Source organism: Canis aureus, chromosome 14, assembly GCF_053574225.1.
Source record: "Canis aureus isolate CA01 chromosome 14, VMU_Caureus_v.1.0, whole genome shotgun sequence".
In the NCBI taxonomy this organism is placed as follows: Eukaryota; Metazoa; Chordata; class Mammalia; order Carnivora; family Canidae; genus Canis; species Canis aureus.
Genome location: NC_135624.1, coordinates 41,237,646 through 41,258,434, shown reverse-complemented (window position 1 = coordinate 41,258,434; position 20,789 = coordinate 41,237,646). Strand labels below are relative to the sequence as shown.

Sequence of the window (20,789 nt, the reverse complement as noted above, 5' to 3'; positions counted from 1 at the left end):
AGGTCGGAGGCGAGTACGGCGCTCGCTGTTGCCCCCTGCTGGGCGAGCGTCACCCTGAGCGGCCGCGGGCGCCCGGAAAGGAGTGACTTTCCAGGGTCGCGCGGCCCCGGATAGAGCGGCTGGGGACATGGGCTCGCAGGGCTCACGTCTTGGCCGGAAGCCCGCCGTCTCCGCCTGGAGACTCCTTGCCCGGTGCTGCGCTCCTTTGCAGGGCGAGGGCCCCCTTTTAAGGAAACGGTAGACGGTGGACCGTTTGGGGAACAGGATGGTTTGCAGAGAATGGGGATCTGGACGAGAGACAGCAGATGCTCCGGGGATGCTGGACTTGGTGCACGGTGGGTTTTCGGGGAGGGCAGGGTGGCCTTGCCTGGATATGGGTGTTGGGGAGACAGACACAGGCTCCCGGTCTTCGCTTGGAGAACCGGGGCGGCGGGGCGCGGGATGTCTGGGGGCGTCTAGGAGGGTGGGTGCCACGGAGAGACTGGGCGACCGCACAGATGCGGAAACCTCATCTGGGATGGTGGGTCCCCCGGGGAGGAGGGGAAGCAGGCCCAGGAAATAGGACAAAACTGTGAGGAAGGGTGAGTGGGGATGGAGCTGAGAGAGGGAACAGCTGTGAGCCGCAGGTGAGGAGCCGGCCTCTTCCCTGGGCAGGGAGCCTCCAGCCGGGCCTGAACTGCTGAGTGAAGGCTCCCCGGAGTTACCCACTGGGGAGTGGCAGGGGGCTTCAGGAGAGGGTGCCTGGAGGTGGGACCCCTGTCTGAGTGAGAACGGCCCACAGCAAGTCTAGGTAGACCTTGACTGGGGATGTGGGTGTGCAGGGCGAGGCCAGTAGAGGAAGAGCCAGCGAGGGAGAGAGGGCAGAGATCCAGCCGGACAGAGGTTTGCACTCAGGACCTTGGGGTAGGGTGTTTGCTAGCACCAGCCTGGTCAGGTAGGCCTTGGAGGGGTGGTGGCGAGAATGACATCGTGGGACGGTAAGAAGGGGGGGCCGTGTGGCTTCATGTTGAAGCTACAGAGGAGCAGAGGGGACTGGTGAGGCCCCAAGAGAGGCAACAGATAGGTTTGCAGAGATGGGGGGTCAGGAGGCAGCACAGCCGGCAGGGCCAAGGGGGTAAGGGGCACCTGAGCCTCCCCCGGGCAAAATAAAGGTTTTTTTTTTTTTTCAAGATTTTATTTATTTATTCATGAGAGACACAGAGTGAGAGAGAGGCAGAGACACAGAGAGAGGGAGAAGCAGGCTCCATGCAGGGAGCCTGACATGGGACTCGATCCCAGGTCTTCAGGATCAGGCCCTGGACCGAAGGCGGCACCAAACCGCTGAGCCACCAGGGCTGCCCCAAAATGAAGGGTTTTGAGGTCAGCCTGAGCTAGGCTCAGAGGACCAGAAAGGCAGAGGAAGAGGGCGTGGGGGTGCAGACAGTACCTGGACAGTCAGGCTGTGAGGTCCCCGAGAAGGTCCCTCGGGTCTCTGGGATGGGGTATGGTGGGGCAGGACCCCCTACTCTCCCTCTCCTAGAGCCGGATGCAGCCAGAAGGTGGCTAACCAGGTCCACTGCAGGACTTGTGTTCAGAGCCTTGCCATTGGTCAGTGATGTAGGAGTCAAAGGAAGAAGAAAAGTTATTGAATTACTATTGACAAATCCTTAAAACAGAGTGATTTCTCCGAGGAGCTCAGCCGCCTCGGTGTTAGCACTGTGCTGAGGGCAACAGGCAATTCTAGCTCGGCCCCCAGGACCCTGTGAGTCTACTTGAACATATAGAAATTCTTTTATCTCTACCCCCCAAGATACATGTTGGCGATCATCCCCAGGCACATGGCCCGCAGATAGACATCTGAAAGGTGTCATGACTCAAGTTTAATGAAACAGTAATAAAAGAGCTTCTCCTGACAATAGCCAGCCCCCTCAGGATCCTGGAAACCTTGCTTCCAAATTTCTTAGAGACTTAGGCTCTCCCTAACCCCTTCCCAATTTGAAAGTCTGTAATAGGCCACTCCTTGTGATCCCAGTGCAGCCCTTCCTGCCCTCGGGTCCTGTCCCCCTGCTTTAATAAAACCCCTTTTTTGCACCAAAGATGTCTCAAAAATTCTTTCTTGGCTGTCAGCTTTGAGCTCTATGTTTCCTACATCAGTCGGTGCCACAGTCTGAGGTGAAATGGTCAGCAGAGCCACCCAAGAGTTCCAAGGAATGTCTCACAGCTGGGACCAGGGAAGCTTCAAGAAGCGCTGCTCCGGGAGGCTTGCTTGCTCGGGCCTTTCCTGAAGGCCTACCTGGAGATGGCGGGCATGGACTTAAGGGAGGGCCACCAATGCTGGGGCTCTCAGAGGTGCAGACACCTGCCTGATGTGGATTGTGCTCCCGCCTCATGCTCCGTGTATCTCTCCTTGCAGAGATGGGGGTCCTGGCTGGTGTCCCCCCAACCTTCAAAGCCCAGAGACCCCCGATTTGGCTCCATCTCACTAGCCTGAAGGTCAACTTCCATGTGAGGGGCCATCAAGTCTGGCACACAGCAGGGATGCCATAAATCTGGGTCCCCTGGAGATGGGGGCCTCTAGGGACAGCCACACAGGACATAGGGTTCTAAGGCCTTCAAGAGGGACCCATCTGCCTCTGCCACCAGATGAGGCCCTCCCCACAAAGTACCTTTTGCTTCTGCTGATGAGTGGGGCACCCTTCTCTTAGCATCCAAGATTATGTCTGCCCAGCAATTCAAACTTTATTCTTAGAAATTATTTCCAGGGCACCTGGATGGCTCCGTCAGTTAAGCATTTGACTCTTGATTTCGGCTCAGGTTGTATCTTGGGGTCATGAGATTGAGTCCCATGTCAGGCTCTGCATTCAGCACCGAGTCACCTTGAGATTCTCTCTTGTCCTTCTGCCCCTCCCACTCATGCTCTCTTTCTCTAAACAAATCTTTAAAAAAAAAAAAAAAAAAAAGGTGCCTGAGTGGCTCAGTGGGCTAAGCGTCTGCCTTCAGCTCAGGCAATGATCCCAGAGTCCCATGATCAAGTCCCACATTGGGCTCTCTGCTCAGCAGGGTGTCGGCCTCTCCCTCTGCCTCTCTGCCTACTTGTGCTCTATCAAATAAATAAAATTAAAAAAAAAAAAAGATTCACTCCCTCTGCAATGTCCCCCCCATGCTTTCTCAAAAAAAAAAAAAAATATTTCCTTTAAAGCTGTTTTTTAGAGTGGCTCAGAGGTTTAGTGCCACCTTCAAAAATAAAATCTTTTTTTTAATCTGTTTTTTATTTTTTTATTTTTATTTTTATTTTATTTTTTTTAAATATTCATTTATTTATTTTTTATGATAGTCACAGAGAGAGAGAGAGAGGCAGAGACACAGGCAGAGGGAGTGCAGGCTCCATGCACCGGGAGCCCGACGTGGGATTCGATCCCAATCCCGGGTCTGCAGGATCGCGCCCTGGGCCAAAAGGCAGGTGCCCAACCGCTGCGCCACCCAGGGATCCCTTAATCTGTTTTTTAAATGTTTCTTTAAGGGAGGGGTTGGCTAGCTCAGTAGAACATGCAACTCAATCTCAGGGTCATGAGTTCAAGCCCACGTTAGGCATAGAGCTTTTTTTTTCTAGCTTTTTTTTTTTTCTATGTTTCTTGTTAGTACACACAAGAATAACTTTTTTTTGTTTTTAAGATTTTATTTATTTATTCATGAGAGACACACAGAAAGAGGCAGAGACACAGGCAGAGAGAGAAGCAGGCTCCCTGCAGGGAGCCCGATGTGGGACTCAATCCCAGGACTCCAGGATCACAACCCGGGCCAAACGCAGGCGCTAAACCGCTGAGCCACCCGGGGATCCCAGGAATAATATAGTATAAACATGTGTACCCGTGACCCTCTTTTGTCTTCTTCCACTTGACTTCCCACCCCCAGCATCAGTTGCCCTTAACAGAACACGATTCTTTTCTCATCTTTTATATGGGAACAATACCTCCATCTTTCATCAGGTTATTGTGAGTTCTGTCAGTAAATACACCGAGGACACAAAGTGCGTCTGCAGAAGTCACAAGGGCTGAGGCAGTCAGAGCGGCTACCGTTGGGCACCAACAGGAAAGGTGGTCTGAGGGCCCCGCAAGGCTTTGAGGGCCCCGGGCAAAATCAGCTTGTTGACATGGGTGCTACACTATTTAGGGTGTGAAAGTTCATCACAGAGGATCCTGAAGGGATTTGTAATTCCTTTCTAGGTATTCTACGTTTTAAAATGATGGTGTGGGCAGCCCCAGTGGCCCAGCAGTTTAGCGCCGCATTCAGCCCAGGATGTGATCCTGGAGTCCTGGGATTGAGTCCCACGTCAGGCTCCCTGCATGGAGCCTGCTTCTCCCTCTGCCCTTCTCTCTTTGTGTCTCTCATGAATAAATAAATAATCCTTTTAGAAAATGATGTGTTTTTTTTTAAGATTTTATTTATTCATGAGAGACACAGAGAGAGGGAGACAGAAGCAGAGACAAGCAGGCTCATGCAGGGAGCTGATGTGGGACTAGATCCCGGGACCCCAGGATCATGCCCTGGGCTGAAGGTGGCGCTAAACCACTGAGCCACCTGGGCTGCCCTGTTTTTTTTTGTTTTTTGTGTTTTGTTTTTTTTAAGTGTCTATTAAAAGCGGTAAAAAATTCCTAGAATATCCAGAAGCTGTGGGAGGGGTGCTGTCCAAATCTGTATCTCTAAGCAGAAAAGGGGAGCCCAGATAATACCTGGGGTAAAATTGGGATAAAGGGTAATTCTTATATATAAATATCCAAAACAAAACAAAAATCAAGGAAAGTATACATGTTGAGACAAACCTAAAAAAATTTTAAGTGAAAAAAACCCCACTTCTTTCATGAGTGTTTTTAGTAGCTGAGTATATGTGCTGAAAAGTTACATGTATATGTAAACAGGCATATCTTGTTTTATTCCACTTTGCAGATACTGTATTATATATATATATATATTTAAAGATTTTATTTATTTATTCATGAGAGACACACACACACACACACACACACAGAGGCAGAGACACAACACAGGCAGAGGGAGAAGCAGGCTCCATGCAGGGAGCCTGACATGGGACTTGATCCTGGGTCTCCAGGATCACACCCTGGGCCAAAGGCAGCCCTAAACCGCTGAGCCACCAGGGCTGCCCAGCATGTTTTATATATTATAAGCTCTTGGCGACCCTAGTGAACAAGTCTATTGCTGACCTATTTCCAATAGCATTTGCTCACTTGCATCTGTCACATTTTGATAATTCATTTTTCTTAAGATTTTTAAAAATTTGGGGAGCTTGGATGGCACAGCCTGTTAAGCATCTGCCTTCGGCTCAGAACATGACCTGAGGTCCTGAGATCGAGTCCCAAGTGGGGTCCCTGCTCAGCAGGGGAGTCTGCTTCTCCTCCCTCTGCCCGTCCCTCTGCTTTGCTCTCTCTTACGCTCAAATAAATAAAGTCTCAAAAAACTTTTTTAATTTATTTATTTGAGAGAGAGAGCACTCAGCAGCAGGAGCAGAGGCAGAAGGAGAAGTAAACTCCCGACTGAGTAGAGAGCTCGACACGGGGCTGGATTCTGGGACCCTGAGATCATGACCCAAGCTGAATGCAGACACCCAAGCCACAAAGCCACCTGGTGCCCCTACATTTTGGTCATTCTTAAAATACTTAAAACTTTTTCATTATTATTTGTCATGGTGATCTGTGATCAGTAATAGAACTTGCTGAAACCTCAGATGATGGTTAGCATCTTTTAGCAATAAAATATTTTAAAATTAAAGTATGTATGTTGCTTTTTTAGACATGCTATTGTATACTTAATAGACTGCCGCATAAACATAAATTTTTTGAAAAAGTTCTTTTTTTAAAGATTTTTTTTTTAAAGATTTTATTTATTAATGAGAGACAGAGAGAGAGGGGCGGGGCGCAGAGACACAGGCAGAGGGAGAAGCAGGCTCCACGCAGGGAGCCCGACGTGGGACTTGATCCTGGGTCTTGATCCTGGGTCTCCAGGATCAGGCCTTGGGCTGCAGGCAGCAGTAAACCACTGCGCCACTGGGGCTGCCCTTCTTTTTTTTTAAAGAAAGAGTAGTACATGGGCGGGGGGTGCGGGGCTGTAAAAGAGAGTCTGAAGCCGACTGGGTGGACTGGGTGCCGAGGGGGCTTGAGTCCACAACCTTGGGCTCACCGCCTGAGCTGAAACCAAGAGTTGGATGCAGAGCTCACTGTGCCTCCCAAGCTCCCCTAATGGATCCCCTTTTGTTTTTGAGAGCCTTAAGCAGACCATGCCCTGGATCTTGGGACCCTGAGATCACAACCTGAGTGGAAATCAAGTCGGCTGCTTACCTGACTGAACCACCCAGGCGCCTCTCTTTTTTCTTATTATTTATTTTGTTTTCTAAAGATTTTATTTATTTATTCATGAGAGACCCAGAGAGAGAGGCAGAGACCCAGGCAGAGGGAGAAGCAGGCTCCCTGCGGGGAGCCCCCCCGGGGGTGGGGGGAGGGTACTTGATCGGGACCCGGGGTCACGCCCTGGGCCGAGGCAGAGGTTTAGCCTCTGAGCCTCCGAGGAGTTAGGCGCCCCTTCAAACCTAACTTTTGTATGTGCCGGGCCACCTAAAAATTCACTTAATTTGTCTTATTACCATATTGGCTTTATTGCAGTGGCGGTACCCCCAAGGTCCACCTGTACCCTTGTATTAACCTTGATCTCTCTGTATGTCAGTTTTCCTGTGAGTGTCCTGCAGGGTCTTCATTCTCTCAATTGCACCTGTTACAGCGCCTTTTATGATTCTTTCTCACATGAGTTACTCAGTAGGTTGCTATTTAGTTTCCAAGCATTGTTGCCTGTGTCTAAATGTGATGCCCGATTTTCAGACCACACGTTTCGGTTCATGCGAGACCTCTTCTGCTGCCTCATAGATTTCGGCTATTGCTTTACCGTCCCCTCCCTCCGCAGCAAGGGGTGGTCCTGCTTTTGCATTTTTCTTAAATGAGAAAACATTTATTTTTTTGTTTTAAAGATTTTATTTATTCATTCATTGAGACACAGAGAGAGAAGCAGAGACACAGGCAGAGGGAGAAGCAGGCTACACGCAAGGAGCCTGACATGGGACTCGATCCAGGGTCTCCAGGATCACGCCCTGGACTGCAGGCGGCGCTAAACCGCTGCGCCACCGGGACTGCCCATGAGAAAGCATTTAAGGAAAAACATTTGAGATTTCATTGAATATCATGAGTAAAACGTTTTGTCAAAATTTTTCAAAATTACGACGTGTGAGCATTTCTGCATCAACAGATCTGCGCGAGGGATGGGTCACACCGTAAAGCCTTCTTTACTGGGAGTCTCAGAAGTTTGAAAGTCACGCTGGTGGAGGAGCTACCTCAAGTGTGGGTGAAGGGGGTGAAGGCTCCCCGGGGCGTCTCTCCGCGGCCGGCGCAACTGGCTGTGATTTCAGGGACTTAAATAAAAAGCTACAAGAGAGAAGGCGCTGCCTCGGAAGCGGGCCGCCTGCAACTATGCCCCCTCTCCCCGGCCCCGCACATGGCTCCGCCCGCGGCCCCGCCGGGCCCCGCCCCCGCGGCGGCCCCGCCCTCCAACTTCCGGGCGCCGGCGGGCCGCGCGCGATCAGCCCCGGGAGCCGGCGGGCGCCCCCGAGGCGCAGTCCTCCGAGCTCCTAGAGCGGCCCGCTTCCGGGGCCGGGCCGGAAGCCCAGGGCGGGCGCCCCCGCGCCGCTGGCCGGGGCGGGGTGAGGAGGCGGCGGCCGCGGTGCTTGGCACCCGCACGCTCGTCCTCCGGTTGCGTCGCCGGTGGCGCCCGGCCTGCGGTGTCCCGGGGCCCCGCTCGGCCGCTTCGCTGGGTAGAGGAGAGACGCGCGTGTGACGGCGGAACAGACGAGCGAGGCCACAGGCGGCGGCCACTGCGGGGCCTTGAAGAGAGCGAGCGAGAGGCTCGTGGGGGCGCGCGCCTGAGCCCCGGGCCCGGAGCCCCCGCTCGCCGTGCGGGCGAAGGCAGGTGCGGAGGGGGCCGCGGCCGGCTTCGGGGGCCGCGGCCCTGCGCGTCGCGAGCGGGGTTGGGGCGACGGGCGGGGCGCTGGCCCCGCGGCCCTCAGGCGCCCGTTAGCACCAACGCCGGCGCGACCCGGGCCGTTCTCTCAGCCGCGACCCCTCCTCCACTTGTTCCAACCCCGCGCTGGTTTTCTCTGGTTAGACTCACTCCCGGGGTCCAGCGGTGGGACCACGGTCTTCCCCCTGTAGGCAGCGCCCGGGGCATAGCGGAGAGCGACCCGCGGAGTAACGAGCCCCGCCTGCGGAGAGCGCCCTGAGGAGCCGAGGCCGGGCCTTGCCAGCTACGTCGGGCGGGTCCTCCCCACAGGCTGTCCGCCGGCCGCCCGCCCGCCGTGGGTCTGCTCTTTGCATTTGCAACCCCCCCCGGGGGGCCTCTCAGATCATCGGGTGCAGCCCCTTAGGCTCCCGCAGGTTCCAAGGCTCTCCTGCCAGCCAGAGGCGCATCATAACTACAGGACTTCTGTCAGCTGATGCCTGAGACGACGTTGCTTTACAGAGTGGCAGCTGCTTCTGAGGCTCGATCCCCACAGGGGAGGATGCCCCAGAGGCCTCCGCCCGCCCGACGGCAAGAGTGCGGGTTTCCACTGAGGAAGAGACCTGGAGACCAGGGCCTACTCTGTGGACAGAATTGTGATTTTTGGTCTTTAAACCACCTTTTTCCAATTGCAACACACGTTTGTGAATAAGCAGTAAGCCTTGGAGAAATCAGAGAAACGGAAAGACGGAAAAGAAGAGTCAGCCACAAGGAAACTAAGGCTGCTGTGCTGGGGTACGTGCGGCCAGACTTGTCTTTCTGTTTACAGGCTGCTTGTTTCACGAGGTGATGCAGCAAGAAGGCTCTCTAATGATCCACAGCACGGTCTTCCTGGTGGCACACTCACACGCCGTCATGGAACCGCTCGTCATGGAACCGCTTGTGTGTTCGTTCCACAGACCCCTGCCGAGCACCTGCTGTGTGTCGGGCCCTCCCCCAGGCTCTGGGGGTACAGCCTGAGTGACCAGACTACAGGTCTTTCTTCATGGAGGAAGGCGGATAAGAAGCAAGTAAGTCGACCGTTATGTCAGCACAGGTGCCGTGGAGAGAAATACAACAGGGAACGAGAGTACGGAAGGAATTCTGGGGTGGGGGTGGCATTTTATATAGGATGGTCCAAGAAGACATCCCTGGGAAAATTAGCAGTGAGGGGCGGAGGTGTGTGGGTGAGCAGGTCTTAGGGTGTGGCTTCCTGGGCCGTGAGGGGATCCTCTGGGCTGACGGGGTGGGCTTGCCCCGTGTCTCACCTTTTCCTGTCTCTTCTGTATCTGGGTGGTCCTGGGGGACAGGGACAGGGGTGGATGGGACTTAGGCCTGGGCTCCTTCCACTCAACACTCACTGTCCCCAGCACCTGCTCTTCCCCTGACGGGGACCCTGGAATGGCGGTGCCACTTGCGACGCCCACACTCCAGGTGAGTGCCCTGTTTGAGCCTCTTGGCTGCCTTCATCCCCAGCCCTCAGCTTTTCAGCCCTGAGCACTTTCCCAGCAGGCCCCAGGCCCACTCATGTAGCTCCCACTCCTGCAGGTGGGTCACAGGATGGAGTCTGTGAGCCAAGGGGCCACCGCCTCCCTCTTTGAAACTTCACAGTGCTCTGTGTGCTCCTTCCTGAGGCTTTGGGCAGAAGCGGGCTGCCCGGGATCTCCTGCAGCCCTAGAGCCTCCAGGGGCAGCCAGCGAGGCCAGGGTCCCTGTCCCTCCCCAGCATCTACTTCTGTCCTGGCGTGAATGACCAGCCCTTCTTCGTCCACACAGCCTTTGGGTTCTCTCCTGAGATCAGAGAACCAAAGGACAGGAACGCTCCCTACCAGTGTAGATGTTGCTAGACCGGCAGCATCTCAAGGGTGCCTCCTCCCCAGACCCCTGTAGGCTGTGGAGAGGTATGAGGCCACGGTTGAAACCCCTCGTCCTCCCACAGCTTTATGGCAGTGGGACTGCCCAAATTTCCTTGGGGAATGTCGAGGTGTTCCCTCTGTGCCAGGCCTTGGGGATGCAGCAGTGACCACACGGGCAGATGCCTTGACCCCCAGAAGCGAACAGGTACCCTGAATATTCCTGACATCTCTGCATCTCCTGTCCAGACAGCCCCAGACAGCAGGGTTTGTGGTTGCAGGAGGCCGTGGTGTTTGAGGATGTGGCCGTGTACTTCACAAGGATAGAGTGGAGTTGCCTGGCCCCCGACCAGCGGGCACTGTACAGGGATGTGATGCTGGAGAACTACGGGCACGTGGCCTCGCTGGGTGAGGCTTCCCCAGCCGTTCCGGGGTTGAGCTCAGTGGCAAACCTGCCTCTTCCACTGGCCTCTTGGGGGAGTTGATTCTTTTCCAAATTCATAGTCCAGCATGTTTGTAAGGGAAGCTGGAGGGCCCCCATCTCTCCATGGCCATGCAGCTGTCCCGCTCCTAGGGAAGTAAGTGTTTCAGGCCCCACAGCCGGGCATCTTTCCTTCCTTCTGCTCCCTGACACGTGCCGCTCTCCTCCTTGCACGTAGGCTTTCTTGTTGCCAAACCAGCACTGATCTCCCTCTTGGAGCAAGGGGAGGAGCCGGGGGCTTTGATTCTGCAGGTGACTGAGGAGCGAGGGTCCGCAGCCAGCCGCTGCCCAGGTAAGCGCAAGGCACAGAGAGGCCTGGCCTTTGTACAACTTCTTGTCCCCCCCCCCCCCCCCCCCCCCCAGTGCTTGGGCACCAGGAAGGCTGTACTTTGAGCTTCTCACAGCAGGGCCAGATTTCCTGTGAAACACCTTGCTTGTGACCCAAGGCCAAACCAGGACTAACTTGTGCAAGAGACCCAAGTGCGTGAATGTCCTCCTGGTTCTCTGAGGTGTCGGGCCAGATCTGTGGGGGCTGTGGGTGGGTGGGGAGGACCCCGTAGGGAAGACCCCTGAGCTGCTGTGGTTCTCCCAGTTCCCCACGGCTCCCGCGCCAGGGCCTCAGCTTGGGACTGCGGAGGCGGCGTGCCGTCCACAGGGAATGCTTAGCATGTCCTCCGAGTGAGTGAACTATGGCCGAGCGCCCAGAGGGAGAGGGGTGCGAGGGCTAGCAGCACCCCCAGGCCCCACTCTTCAGTCAAGCCTGCTCCCCACACAGTCCCGTGGGCCAGGCCCGTGCCCTCCCTCTCTCCTGATGCCGCTCCCCTTTCACGAGCTCCCCTCCTCAACCCACTTCCCTCAGACCCTCCTCTGGGCCCTCTTTCTTATGCGGACTCTGGTTTTACAGATTCTCGGGAGAAGTTCCCAAACTTCCCTACTTCTTTGATCTAAAGATTATGTTTTCAAATCACGGAGTTTCTTTTATGAGTATAGAGGCTAGGTCATTTTTTCATTCTCTGTTCATTTTTCCAGATTCTAGGATGGAGGCTGGGATCAAGCAATCTCCTCTGAGGAGAGTGTCCTCTAAGCAGTTAGGACTATTGGGCACGATTTGGGGCCGCCTCCCTGCGGGGAGGCCCAAGTTAACTGAATTGAATGGCAGTCCTGAGGATGGGTTAGATAAAGTACCCCTCCCCCTCCAGGCAGGCAGCCCTGGTGGGGTACTCAGCACATCCCTGGGGGTCCTGGAGGACAAACAGCGAGCCTCGGGCCGTGCAGGCACTGTTGGGCAGAGAGTGTACAGGTGTGCTTGTGGCAAGGCGTTTAAGTACAACTCGCTGCTGCTCAGGCACCAGGTCATCCACACGGGCGCCAAGCCCTACCAGTGCACTGAGTGCGGCAAGGCCTTCAAGCAGAGCTCCATTCTCCTGAGACACCAGCTGATCCACACCGAGGAGAAGCCCTACCAGTGCAGTGAGTGTGGCAAGGCCTTCCGGCAGAGCACACAGTTGACTGCGCACCACCGAGTCCACACTCGGGAGAAGCCCTACAAGTGTGGGGAGTGCGGGAAGGCCTTTGGCCGCAGCTCCCGGCTCCGGCAGCACCAGAAGTTCCACACAGGGGAGAAGCCCTACGAGTGCGGGGAGTGCGGGAAGGCCTTCTGCCGCAGGTTCACACTCAATGAGCACTGCCGCATCCACAGCGGGGAGAGGCCTTACACCTGCCTGCAGTGTGGGCAGCGCTTCATCCGTGGGTCCTCGCTCCTCAAACACCACAGGCTGCATGCCAGGGAGAGCCCCCGAGACGACAGCGGCTGTCCGAATACCCTGCTCGGCGCAGCGCAGAAAGCTGCTGCAGGGGACAAGCTGTACCAGTGCTCCGTATGCCAGAGGCTCTTCAAGCACAACTCCTTGCTCCTCCTGCACCAGAGGCTGCATACGGGCGAGAAGCCCTTCGAGTGCAGGGAATGTGGCAAAGCCTTCAGCCGGAAGTCCAACCTCACTCTGCACCAGAAGACCCACACCAAGGAGAAGCCATTTGCCTGCACGGAATGTGGCAAGGCTTTCCGCAGGAGCTACACACTGAATGAGCACTACCGGCTGCACAGCGGTGAGAGGCCCTACAGGTGCCGGGCCTGTGGGAGGGCCTGCAGCCGGCTGTCTGCCCTCATTCAGCACCAGAAGGTCCATGGCCCAGAGTGCTCCCGGGAGGGTGGGGAACACAGACGAGTTGGTAAAAGTCAGAGACTTGGGTGTCTGACTCTTGATTTCGGCTCAGGTCATGATCTTGGAGTGTGAGATTGAGCCCCGATCTCACGTGGAGTCTCCTGGGCATGGAGTCTGCTTGAGATTCTCTCTCCCACTTTCCCTCTGCCCCCCCTCCCATCCCCAAACAACAGAAAAGGCAGAGAACCCATTGGGGAGAGGCCCCAAGGCAGAGGGCCCGGGGCCAGGGCTGTGGTCAGGCAGCACGCAGGGTGAGGACGGTGAGCCAGAGGGGTCCTCCCGCAGCTGGGGAGCCTGGATGCACACACATGCTCCAATGAGTCACATGAGGATTGTGGGTGGGTTCTGTTTTCTTTTTCCACTCATTTGTTTTCCAAACACTGACTTGTGATCAGAACAAAACAAACAAAAAGGCTATGTTGGCTCTTTTTTGTTTACTTTTATTAGGACTGACCAAGATGAAGCCCAGCTTGCGGCGGGGCGAGGGGGTGGGGGTGGGGGGCAGCCCAGCCCAGCCCCTATTTGGAGGGGAGGGCACAGGACTAGAATCCACAGGGTACCCGGCTTGGGGATGCTTGGGATTCTCAGGTGGATCAAGGGTTTGTCAACCAGTCAGGCCGGAGGGGCAGTGGCGGGAGCCAGGACTTGGGGACCAGGGTCTGCAGGCTCCCAGCAGTGCCTCAGGAACCCCAGCTGGCTTGAGCATGGTCCGCCCTCACCAGGCCTGTCAGCAGAAGGCGGCTCTGGGGAGGAGCCTCCCGAGGGCCTGCTGACAAGGGAAGGCATCTCTTAGTGACCCTTGGTTGGGAACGCTGAGAGTGCTGACAGCTTCTGCGGCATCCTATAGAAGGTGCACCAGAAAGGAGGCCTCCAGCCCCAAGCCAGCTGAAGAGCTGACCAGTAAATGTGTATTTTTTAATCTACTTTTTTTCCCCTAAGTATAAATTTTTTGTAGGACATTTGGGAAATGCAAAAACTTATTAAAAAAAAAAAAAAAAGAAAGAAATGTAGGGATGCTTGAGTGGCTCAGTTGGTTAAGTAACCAACTCTGGATTTCAGCTCATGTCCTATCTTGAGGTCATAGGGTCGAGCCCCATGTCAGCCTCCCTGCTCAGCATGGAATCTGCTTGTCCATCTCCCTCTGTTCCTCCCCACATTTGTGCTCCTCCCCCCATTTGTGCATGCTCCCTCGCTCTCTAAAACAAATCTTTAAAAAAAAAAAATGTTATTGGGGATCCCTGGGTGGCTCAGCAATTTAGTGCCTGCCTTCGGCCCAGGGTGTGATCCTGGAGTCCCAGGATCGAATCTCATATTGGGCTCCTTGCAGGGAGCTTGCTTCTCCCTCTGCCTGTGTCTCTCATGAATAAATAAATCTTTAAAATAAATCTTAGAGAGATCACAAGCAGGGAGAACAGGAAAGGAAGAAGCAGACTCCTCGTGGACCAGGTAGCCTGATGCAGGAATCGATCCAGGATCCTGGGATCGTGACAGCCCAAGGCAGACGCCTAACTGACTGAGCCACCCAGGTGCCCTATAAATAAAATCTTTTTAGAAATGTAAAATAGGGATCCCTGGGTGGCTCAGCGGTTTAGCGCCTTGCCTTGGGCCCAGGGCGTGATCCTGGAGTCCTGGGATTGAGTCCCACGTTGGACTCCATGCATGGAGCCTGCTTCTCCCTCTCCCTCTGCCTGGGTCTCTGCCTTTCTCTCTCTTTCTCTTCCTCTCTCTATCATAAATAAATAAAAATCTTTAAAAAAAGAAATGTAAAATATTTTTAAAATGTAAAAAATTACCTTGTCACATTTCAGAGATTACTGTGGTGATGTGTTTTTTTAGCCTCTTTTTTTTTTTTTTTTAAAGATCTTATTTTATTCGCGAGAGACAGAGGGAGGCAGAGACACGGGCAGAGGAAGAAGCGGGACGGAAGACTCAAACCTGGGACTCGGGGGTCATGCCCTGGGCTGCAGGTAGACGCTCGACCACTGAGCCACCCAGGTGTCCCAGTTACGAGATTTTTAATATGAAGGGCAGCCCAGGTGGCTCAGCAGTTTAGCGCTGCCTCCAGCACAGGGCCTGATCCTGGAGACCCGGGATCGAGTCCCACGTCGGGCTCCCTGCACGGAGCCTGCTTCTCCCTCTGCCTGTGTCTCCGCCTCTCTCTCTCTCTGTGTCTCTATGAATAAATGAGTAAAATCTTAAAAAAAAAAAAAAAAAAGCGTGTCCCCTATGACCTAAACTATCTGTCCTCAGAGGTGTTCTCCACCCCAATATTTTATAAAACATTTTTTTAAAGGCACCTGAGTAACTCGGTTGAACGTCCAGGTCTTGATTTCTGCTCCGGCCTGTGGAAAAGCATCAGCTGGTGATCTCGTCCTCCTGAGTGATTGCCCTGAGGACCTGGAGCTTGCTTAGCAGCCCCCACAATTGGTGGCTACTTGCCTTCTACTGGTTCTGCTTCTCAGGTGGAGCCCGACTAGCTTTTCCACGAGTACATGAGGGCATCCTTCCTTCTGTGCAGGCATGAGCAGCGCTCCTTTGTTCCTGTGGCATGGAGCTACCACTGGTGATCAGTTGTCCTCCCATGAGTAGGTGCTGCCCACTGGCCTCCCTCTCCACACACAATACTGCCGGCGGGAGCCCTGGCATAAACCCTGGCTGGCGGCATTGCCTGTGAGCTTGGGCGCGGCATTGCCAAAGCTTGAGACAGGTCCAATCGGGACTGGAAGTTGACATGGCTTATGTCCAGGTGATACCAGGTCCCGGCCTCACTCCCTTCCCGCCCTCCAGTCTCTGGCCAAGGCTCCCACTGCAAAGCCTACTGGAAGCCAGCAGTCGTGAAAGTCCACCGACGGCCCACACAGGTGACCTGGGCAGAGATAGGGTGCCCAGGTTGGAGAGGAGTGAACACGGAGAGGCCAGGGTGAGCAGCAGGCCTTCCCCTGCCTACCCGGTGGGTTCCTCCTCACGCTGCTGGCTTCCCGTGCATTAGCTTTGAAGCCACCATGACCTACTCCCCACAGAATGCTGCTCTCAGGCTACGCATCTGACAGTTCTTGGCCTGTCAGCTGTCCTCAGGCTAAGATACCAGACAAAAAAGAAAAGAGAAGTCTGAGACTATGCGAGGTTCTCCCCGTGTCCTCAAGTTCCTGGAGTCCACGGGGAGCGTAAGTGGGACCCTCGCCTGGGGCAGAGTCCTCGTGCTCCCTCCACACCTGTGTCCTCCCCCAGGGGCTGGACCCCTCTGAGGCTGCCTGGTGCTGTTCGCAACACCTGATCCCTGCCCCGAGCATCCTACGCCCATGCCTAGAGGGGGGTGCCTGGGCCCAGCAGTGACAGCGGGCTGGTGGCGCATGTACAGCCCTGGGGCCTGCATTCCCCGCGCGTTGCAAGGCCCAAGGTAGAGGATGTGGGTGATTCTGGGTGAGAAGGGAGCGGAGAGGACTGCTGCTGGGCTTCCTGTGCTGCCGCTCGGTCCTGTGCTACTACCGCTCCCGACCAGGTGGAGGTCTCCTTTCCAACCCCGGCCCGCAGGCCAGCGCCCCGGGCAGCCAGTGTCGCCTCCTGCCCCGACACTGACCGGTCAGGCGCAGCTACAACCAGTCCCGCCTCTACAGTCTCTCGGCCTCGGGGTTACAGTCGTGGATCTTGGGACCCGTTCCTCACAGAAACCATAAAATCGGAGCCTCTCGGAGACTCCGTGCGGTGGCCCTGCTGCAAACAGATGAGGTCTCGTGCTTCGCTCCGTCTGGCGACCCTGGAAGTCGCTGCTCCACCAACCGTATTCCTGGGCGTCTCCCCAAAGTGTGATTGAATGTGTGACAAAGAACTGTTCCCATCTACACTATCCCCAACTCCCAGGCTGCCTCCTGTCACTGCGTCTCTGCTTCATCCTCTTCCTCCTTGGGACGGGTGCCAGCTTTGCCGCAGGAGGTTCCCCACCGGGGAATCTGACATCACGTCCTGCTCCAAAGTTGCTTCCCCCAGACCTGGTCCCCACGCAGCTGCATGGGCTCAGGGGCGTTGAGAGCTGCTTTCTCCACATCAGTTCCCACTGCAGAAAACAAAACGGAACCAGGAAGAGCAGATTCCATCTTTTTTTTTTTTTTTCCTATTCTGAGTTAAAGGAAACACTGAAGTAATAAGGGAGTATTCAGTTTCACATCAGTGTCTCAATTGGAAAATTCTCGAGTTGTCCTCAATTTGAGGAAAAGGATGGGGGGGCAGTGCGGAGCAAGAAGAGAAATTAGGGAACTCGCGGCAGGGATACGGCATGCGGGAAGGCGAGCTCTGCGGGCAGGACGGTTAACAGGGAGCAGCCCTGGCAAAAGGCATGAGAATGCCCTGGAGATGGAGCGTGGCCTGGGGGACGGGTGAGGGCACAGGGATGTGAGGTCGGACGCTGGAGCAATTGAGCACCACCACTCTGCCAGCTGGGGGATGGGGACCCCCCTTGCTGGGTTGTTGAGGACAGCATGCCACACCGCCAGAGCTGGGCCACTAGAGCTGCTCCTGCGCTACGGAGCTGATGGAGGTGGCATCTGGGTCTGGGAAAGCTTGGAAGTAAGTAAACGGGCAGGTGGGAAGGATGAGGTGCAGCCACTGTTCTGAGCCAGGAGGACACCCCCAGAGGGCTGGAGAGGATGCGATGCCAGTGCTCCTGCCCTGTAGCCATCAGGGGATGTCTGGGCCCCGGATGACTGTTCCCAAGGAGCACTCCTACAAGCCTGATCAATACTCAACGCTCAGTTGTTGGGTGAAAGAATGACTGAAATCATAACCTTGGATGAAGGAAGTAGGAAGAAAGTCTAGATAGGGACTCAGTCTGTGGCCTACGAAGGTCAAAACTAAATCAAGTTGGGTAAAGCATGTCTCCTTCCTGCTTGTGCTTGAGAGGGGCGCCATAGAAGATGGGGTGGCCTTTTCACTGAGTTTTCAGCATAACTGCTTGATAGCACATTTCTTTTTTTTTAAGATTTTATTTATTTATTCGTGACAGACAGAGAGAGAGAGACATAGGCAGAGGGAGAAGCAGGCCACGCAGGGAGCCCGACGTGGACTCGATCCCGGGTCCCCAGGATCACACCCTGGGCTGAAGGCAGCGCTAAACCACTGAGCCACCCAGGCTGCCCTTAACCCCACATTTCTGAGATTCACTTTCAGATTTGTGCTTTATCTTTAATTCTTGACTTCCAAACCGTCGTACATGCACTGAGGGGATAACCCCGGCTCCTGAAGCTGCCCTCATCAGACCTCAGCAGTCTACAGTGACTGATTGACCATCTGCAGGCCACAGCGGAAAGAACCAGCCAGTCTTCCCAGCCTTCCTCAGCCTTTCTCCACGTGCTGCCCGCGGCTGTTCTGGACGGACTAGTGAGGGGCCAGGTCCTGCTGGACGATGTGGCCACAGGAAACAGGATACCGCAGCCTGACACAGCCGGCAGTCCTCACCGGCTGCACGAAATGGCGGCCCTGCGGGAGGCACCCAGAAGCCCTACCTCTTGCCATTGTTGACAGGTGCCGGGGTCCCTATCTAGCAGCACCTGACCAACTGCTGACTCCCAGCCTCACCCCTCATTCCAGTTGGGTGATCACACTGGGCTTGGCTGCTAAAAAGGGAAGGAGAAGGCACCTGGAAGTTTACGGTGTGACCTCAGCAAGGCCCAGCCTCTGCTCGGGTTGCCGCCTGTGGCTAACAAATGAGAAGGAAGGGAAAAGTCACAGACATTAGGCTGGGGAGGTCCACAGCAAGGGCCAAGAGAGGAGGCCACGCCAACGAGGGTGCAGGAGTCTATACAGCCCCCCAAAAGCTTATCTGTGTCCTATCAGCTCTGGGCGTGGGAGAGAGCTGCCTCAGGGAACAGCCAAGGATCTGTCATGGGGCTTTCTTTCTTTTTTTTTTTTTTTAAAGGGATCATGACCTGAGCTGAAATCAAGAGTGAGATGTTCAACCAACTGAGTTACCCAGGAGCCTTCAGGCATGAGGAATGTTTTTTTTTTTTTTTTTAAGATTTTATTTATTTATTTATTTATTTATTTATTTATTTATTTATTTATTCATTAGAGATACACACAGAGAGAGAGGCAGAGACCCAGGCAGAGGGAGAAGCAGGCTCCATGCGGAGCCCGACATGGGACTTGATCCCGGGTCTCCAGGTTCACACCCTGGGCTGCAGGCAGCGCTAAACCGCTGAGCCACCAGGCTGCCCTGTCATGGGGCTTTCAAAGGAATCGACAGTTTGGTTTTCGAGTCCAGTCACAGCTTGGAGAAGCAGGTTCTGCCAAGGAGGCAGTCCTGACGCCACAGCCTTGGTGGGAACATCCCCAACCCGGGAAGACACCTCCTGGTGGAGGCCCCAGGCCCCAGGCCCAGATACCCGCTCACCGACCTAGTGAAGTAAATGCCATGTCCTTGAAAGTCATGGGTTCCTAGAATCCTCACAGTTCTGGTGGCTAGAAGTCCAAGATCAGAGTGTGAGTAGGTTTGATTCGTTCTGAGGCCTCTTCCTGCTTTGCACATGGCCACCTTCTCACTGTGTGCTCACGTAGCTTTCTTCTGTGCACACACATCCCTGGTGTCTCGTCATGTGGACTGCGTGCTTCAGGGACGGCCCCGTGGCCTCTGTGGAGCCCGGGTCTGGCACGCTGCCCTTGACACCCACCGGCCCCGCCCCATGGTTCCTGTGCTGTGCTGGAGAGCCCTTCCTCCGCTTTCCTCTCCATGTCCTCCCTCCCAAGCCCCTCAGGGACAAGGCTCCCCGTGGGTCTTCGCTGGGGCCCACAGGTGCCCCACATGGGAAACATCGGGCTCCCTGCCGGGGACTCGATCCCAGGACCCCGGGGTCCCGCCCTGAGCCCAAGGCAGGTGGTAAACCACTGGGCCACTGGGACTGCCTGGGTTTGGACTCTTTAAAGATGGAATCTCTAGAGATTATTTATTTTGTTTTTTTAAAGATTTTATGTATTTATTCATAGAGAGAGAGAGAGAGACAGGCAGAGACACAGGCAGAGGGAGAAGCAGGCTCCATGCAGGGAGCCCAATGTGGGACTCGATCCCAGGTCTCCAGGGTCACACCCCGGGCCGCAGGTGGCACCAAACCGCTGTGCCCGCAGGGCTGCCCGAATCTCAGGGGATTATAAGCCAGATGCAAGAGCCCATGTTTTCATCAGAAAACCTACGAGAGGGCAGCCCCGGTGGCGCAGCGGTTTGGCGCCGCCTGCAGCCCGACTGCACTCTACCTGCATTTCAGAGGCTGCAGTGCCAGGAGGAAGGGCCTCTTTTATCTGTTGGGTGTTTGGGGGATTGTTAGGGGCCTCTGTGGCCTGCCCTCGCAGAGCACCCATATTCCGGGCTGCAGGCCTCACCAGCTGGGTGCTTCTGTCATCTGGTCTCCTTGTCTGTTCTAAAGCACAACTGAGAGGTGTGAGTGGCTCACATCCCTGGGTGGCTCAGCGGTTTGGCACCTGCCTTTGGCCTGGGGCGCGATCCTGGAGTCCCAAGATCGAGTCCCATGTCAGGCTCCAGACATGGAGCCTGCTTCTCCCTCCTCCTGTGTCTCTGTCTCTCTCTCTCTCTCCATGTCTATCATAAATAAATAAATAAATCTTTAAAAAAATAATAAAGCACAACTGAGGGGATCCCTGGGTGACTGAGAGGTTTGCAGCCTGCCTTCAGCCCAGGGTGTGGTCCTGGAGTCTGGGGATCGAGTCCCACATCAGGCTCCCTGCGTGGGGCCTGCTTCTCCCTTTACCTGTGTCTCTGCTTCTCTCTCTTTCTCTCTCTGCGTCTCTCGTGAATAAATAAAGAAAATTTAAAAAAATAATAATAAAGCACAACTGAATATCCTTGAATTGTGTGGCACACACACATTTTCACTTTGAGTTAATCCTCAGGTCACTAGTATAATCATAAAGGGGATTTCTTCCTGATTTTGAAAAAAATGTTGGCAAATCCTTGAAGTGTTTGTGGCTTTTAAGATTTTATTTTATTATTATTATTTTTTAAGATTTTATTTATTTATTCATGAGAGACACAGAGAGAGGCAGAGACACAGGCAGAGAGAGAAGGCTCTCTGCAAGCTCCATGCAGAGAGCCTGATGTGGGACTTGATCTCCGGACTCCAGGATCATACCCTGGGCCAAAGGCAGGCACCCAACTGCTGAGCCACCC

At 54.8% G+C, this 20,789-nt stretch overlaps 1 protein-coding gene across 10 annotated transcripts; it reads left to right on the top strand.

Annotated features, from left to right (window-relative positions):
- Positions 1-72: 72 nt before the first annotated feature.
- On the top strand, positions 73-13,039 carry ZNF517 (zinc finger protein 517). 10 transcript variants are annotated; one of them, XM_077847772.1, is made up of 6 exons: positions 8,051-8,823; positions 8,988-9,098; positions 9,438-9,501; positions 10,201-10,327; positions 10,579-10,692; positions 11,430-13,039. In XM_077847772.1, exons 3-6 carry the CDS (start codon positions 9,469-9,471, stop codon positions 12,692-12,694), a joined length of 1,539 nt encoding a protein of 512 aa, XP_077703898.1. In that variant the 5' UTR covers positions 8,051-8,823; positions 8,988-9,098; positions 9,438-9,468; the 3' UTR covers positions 12,695-13,039. The 10 variants fall into 10 exon arrangements, with proteins under 10 accessions (XP_077703896.1, XP_077703897.1, XP_077703898.1 ...); XM_077847773.1 differs by lacking the exon at positions 8,051-8,823 and adding an exon at positions 10,006-10,127 and having other exon boundaries at positions 8,959-9,098; XM_077847770.1 differs by lacking the exons at positions 8,051-8,823; positions 9,438-9,501 and adding an exon at positions 73-335 and having other exon boundaries at positions 8,858-9,098.
- Positions 13,040-20,789: the final 7,750 nt, after the last annotated feature.

Coding starts and splice junctions, on each gene's coding strand:
- ZNF517 (XM_077847770.1), top strand. CDS start 280: ATGGGGATCTGGACGAGAGACAGCAGATGCTCCGGGGATGCTGGACTT. Junction 9,099..10,200: donor GGAAGGCGGATAAGAAGCAA/GTAAGTCGACCG, acceptor TTGTGGTTGCAG/GAGGCCGTGGTGTTTGAGGA. Junction 10,328..10,578: donor CGGGCACGTGGCCTCGCTGG/GTGAGGCTTCCC, acceptor CCTTGCACGTAG/GCTTTCTTGTTGCCAAACCA.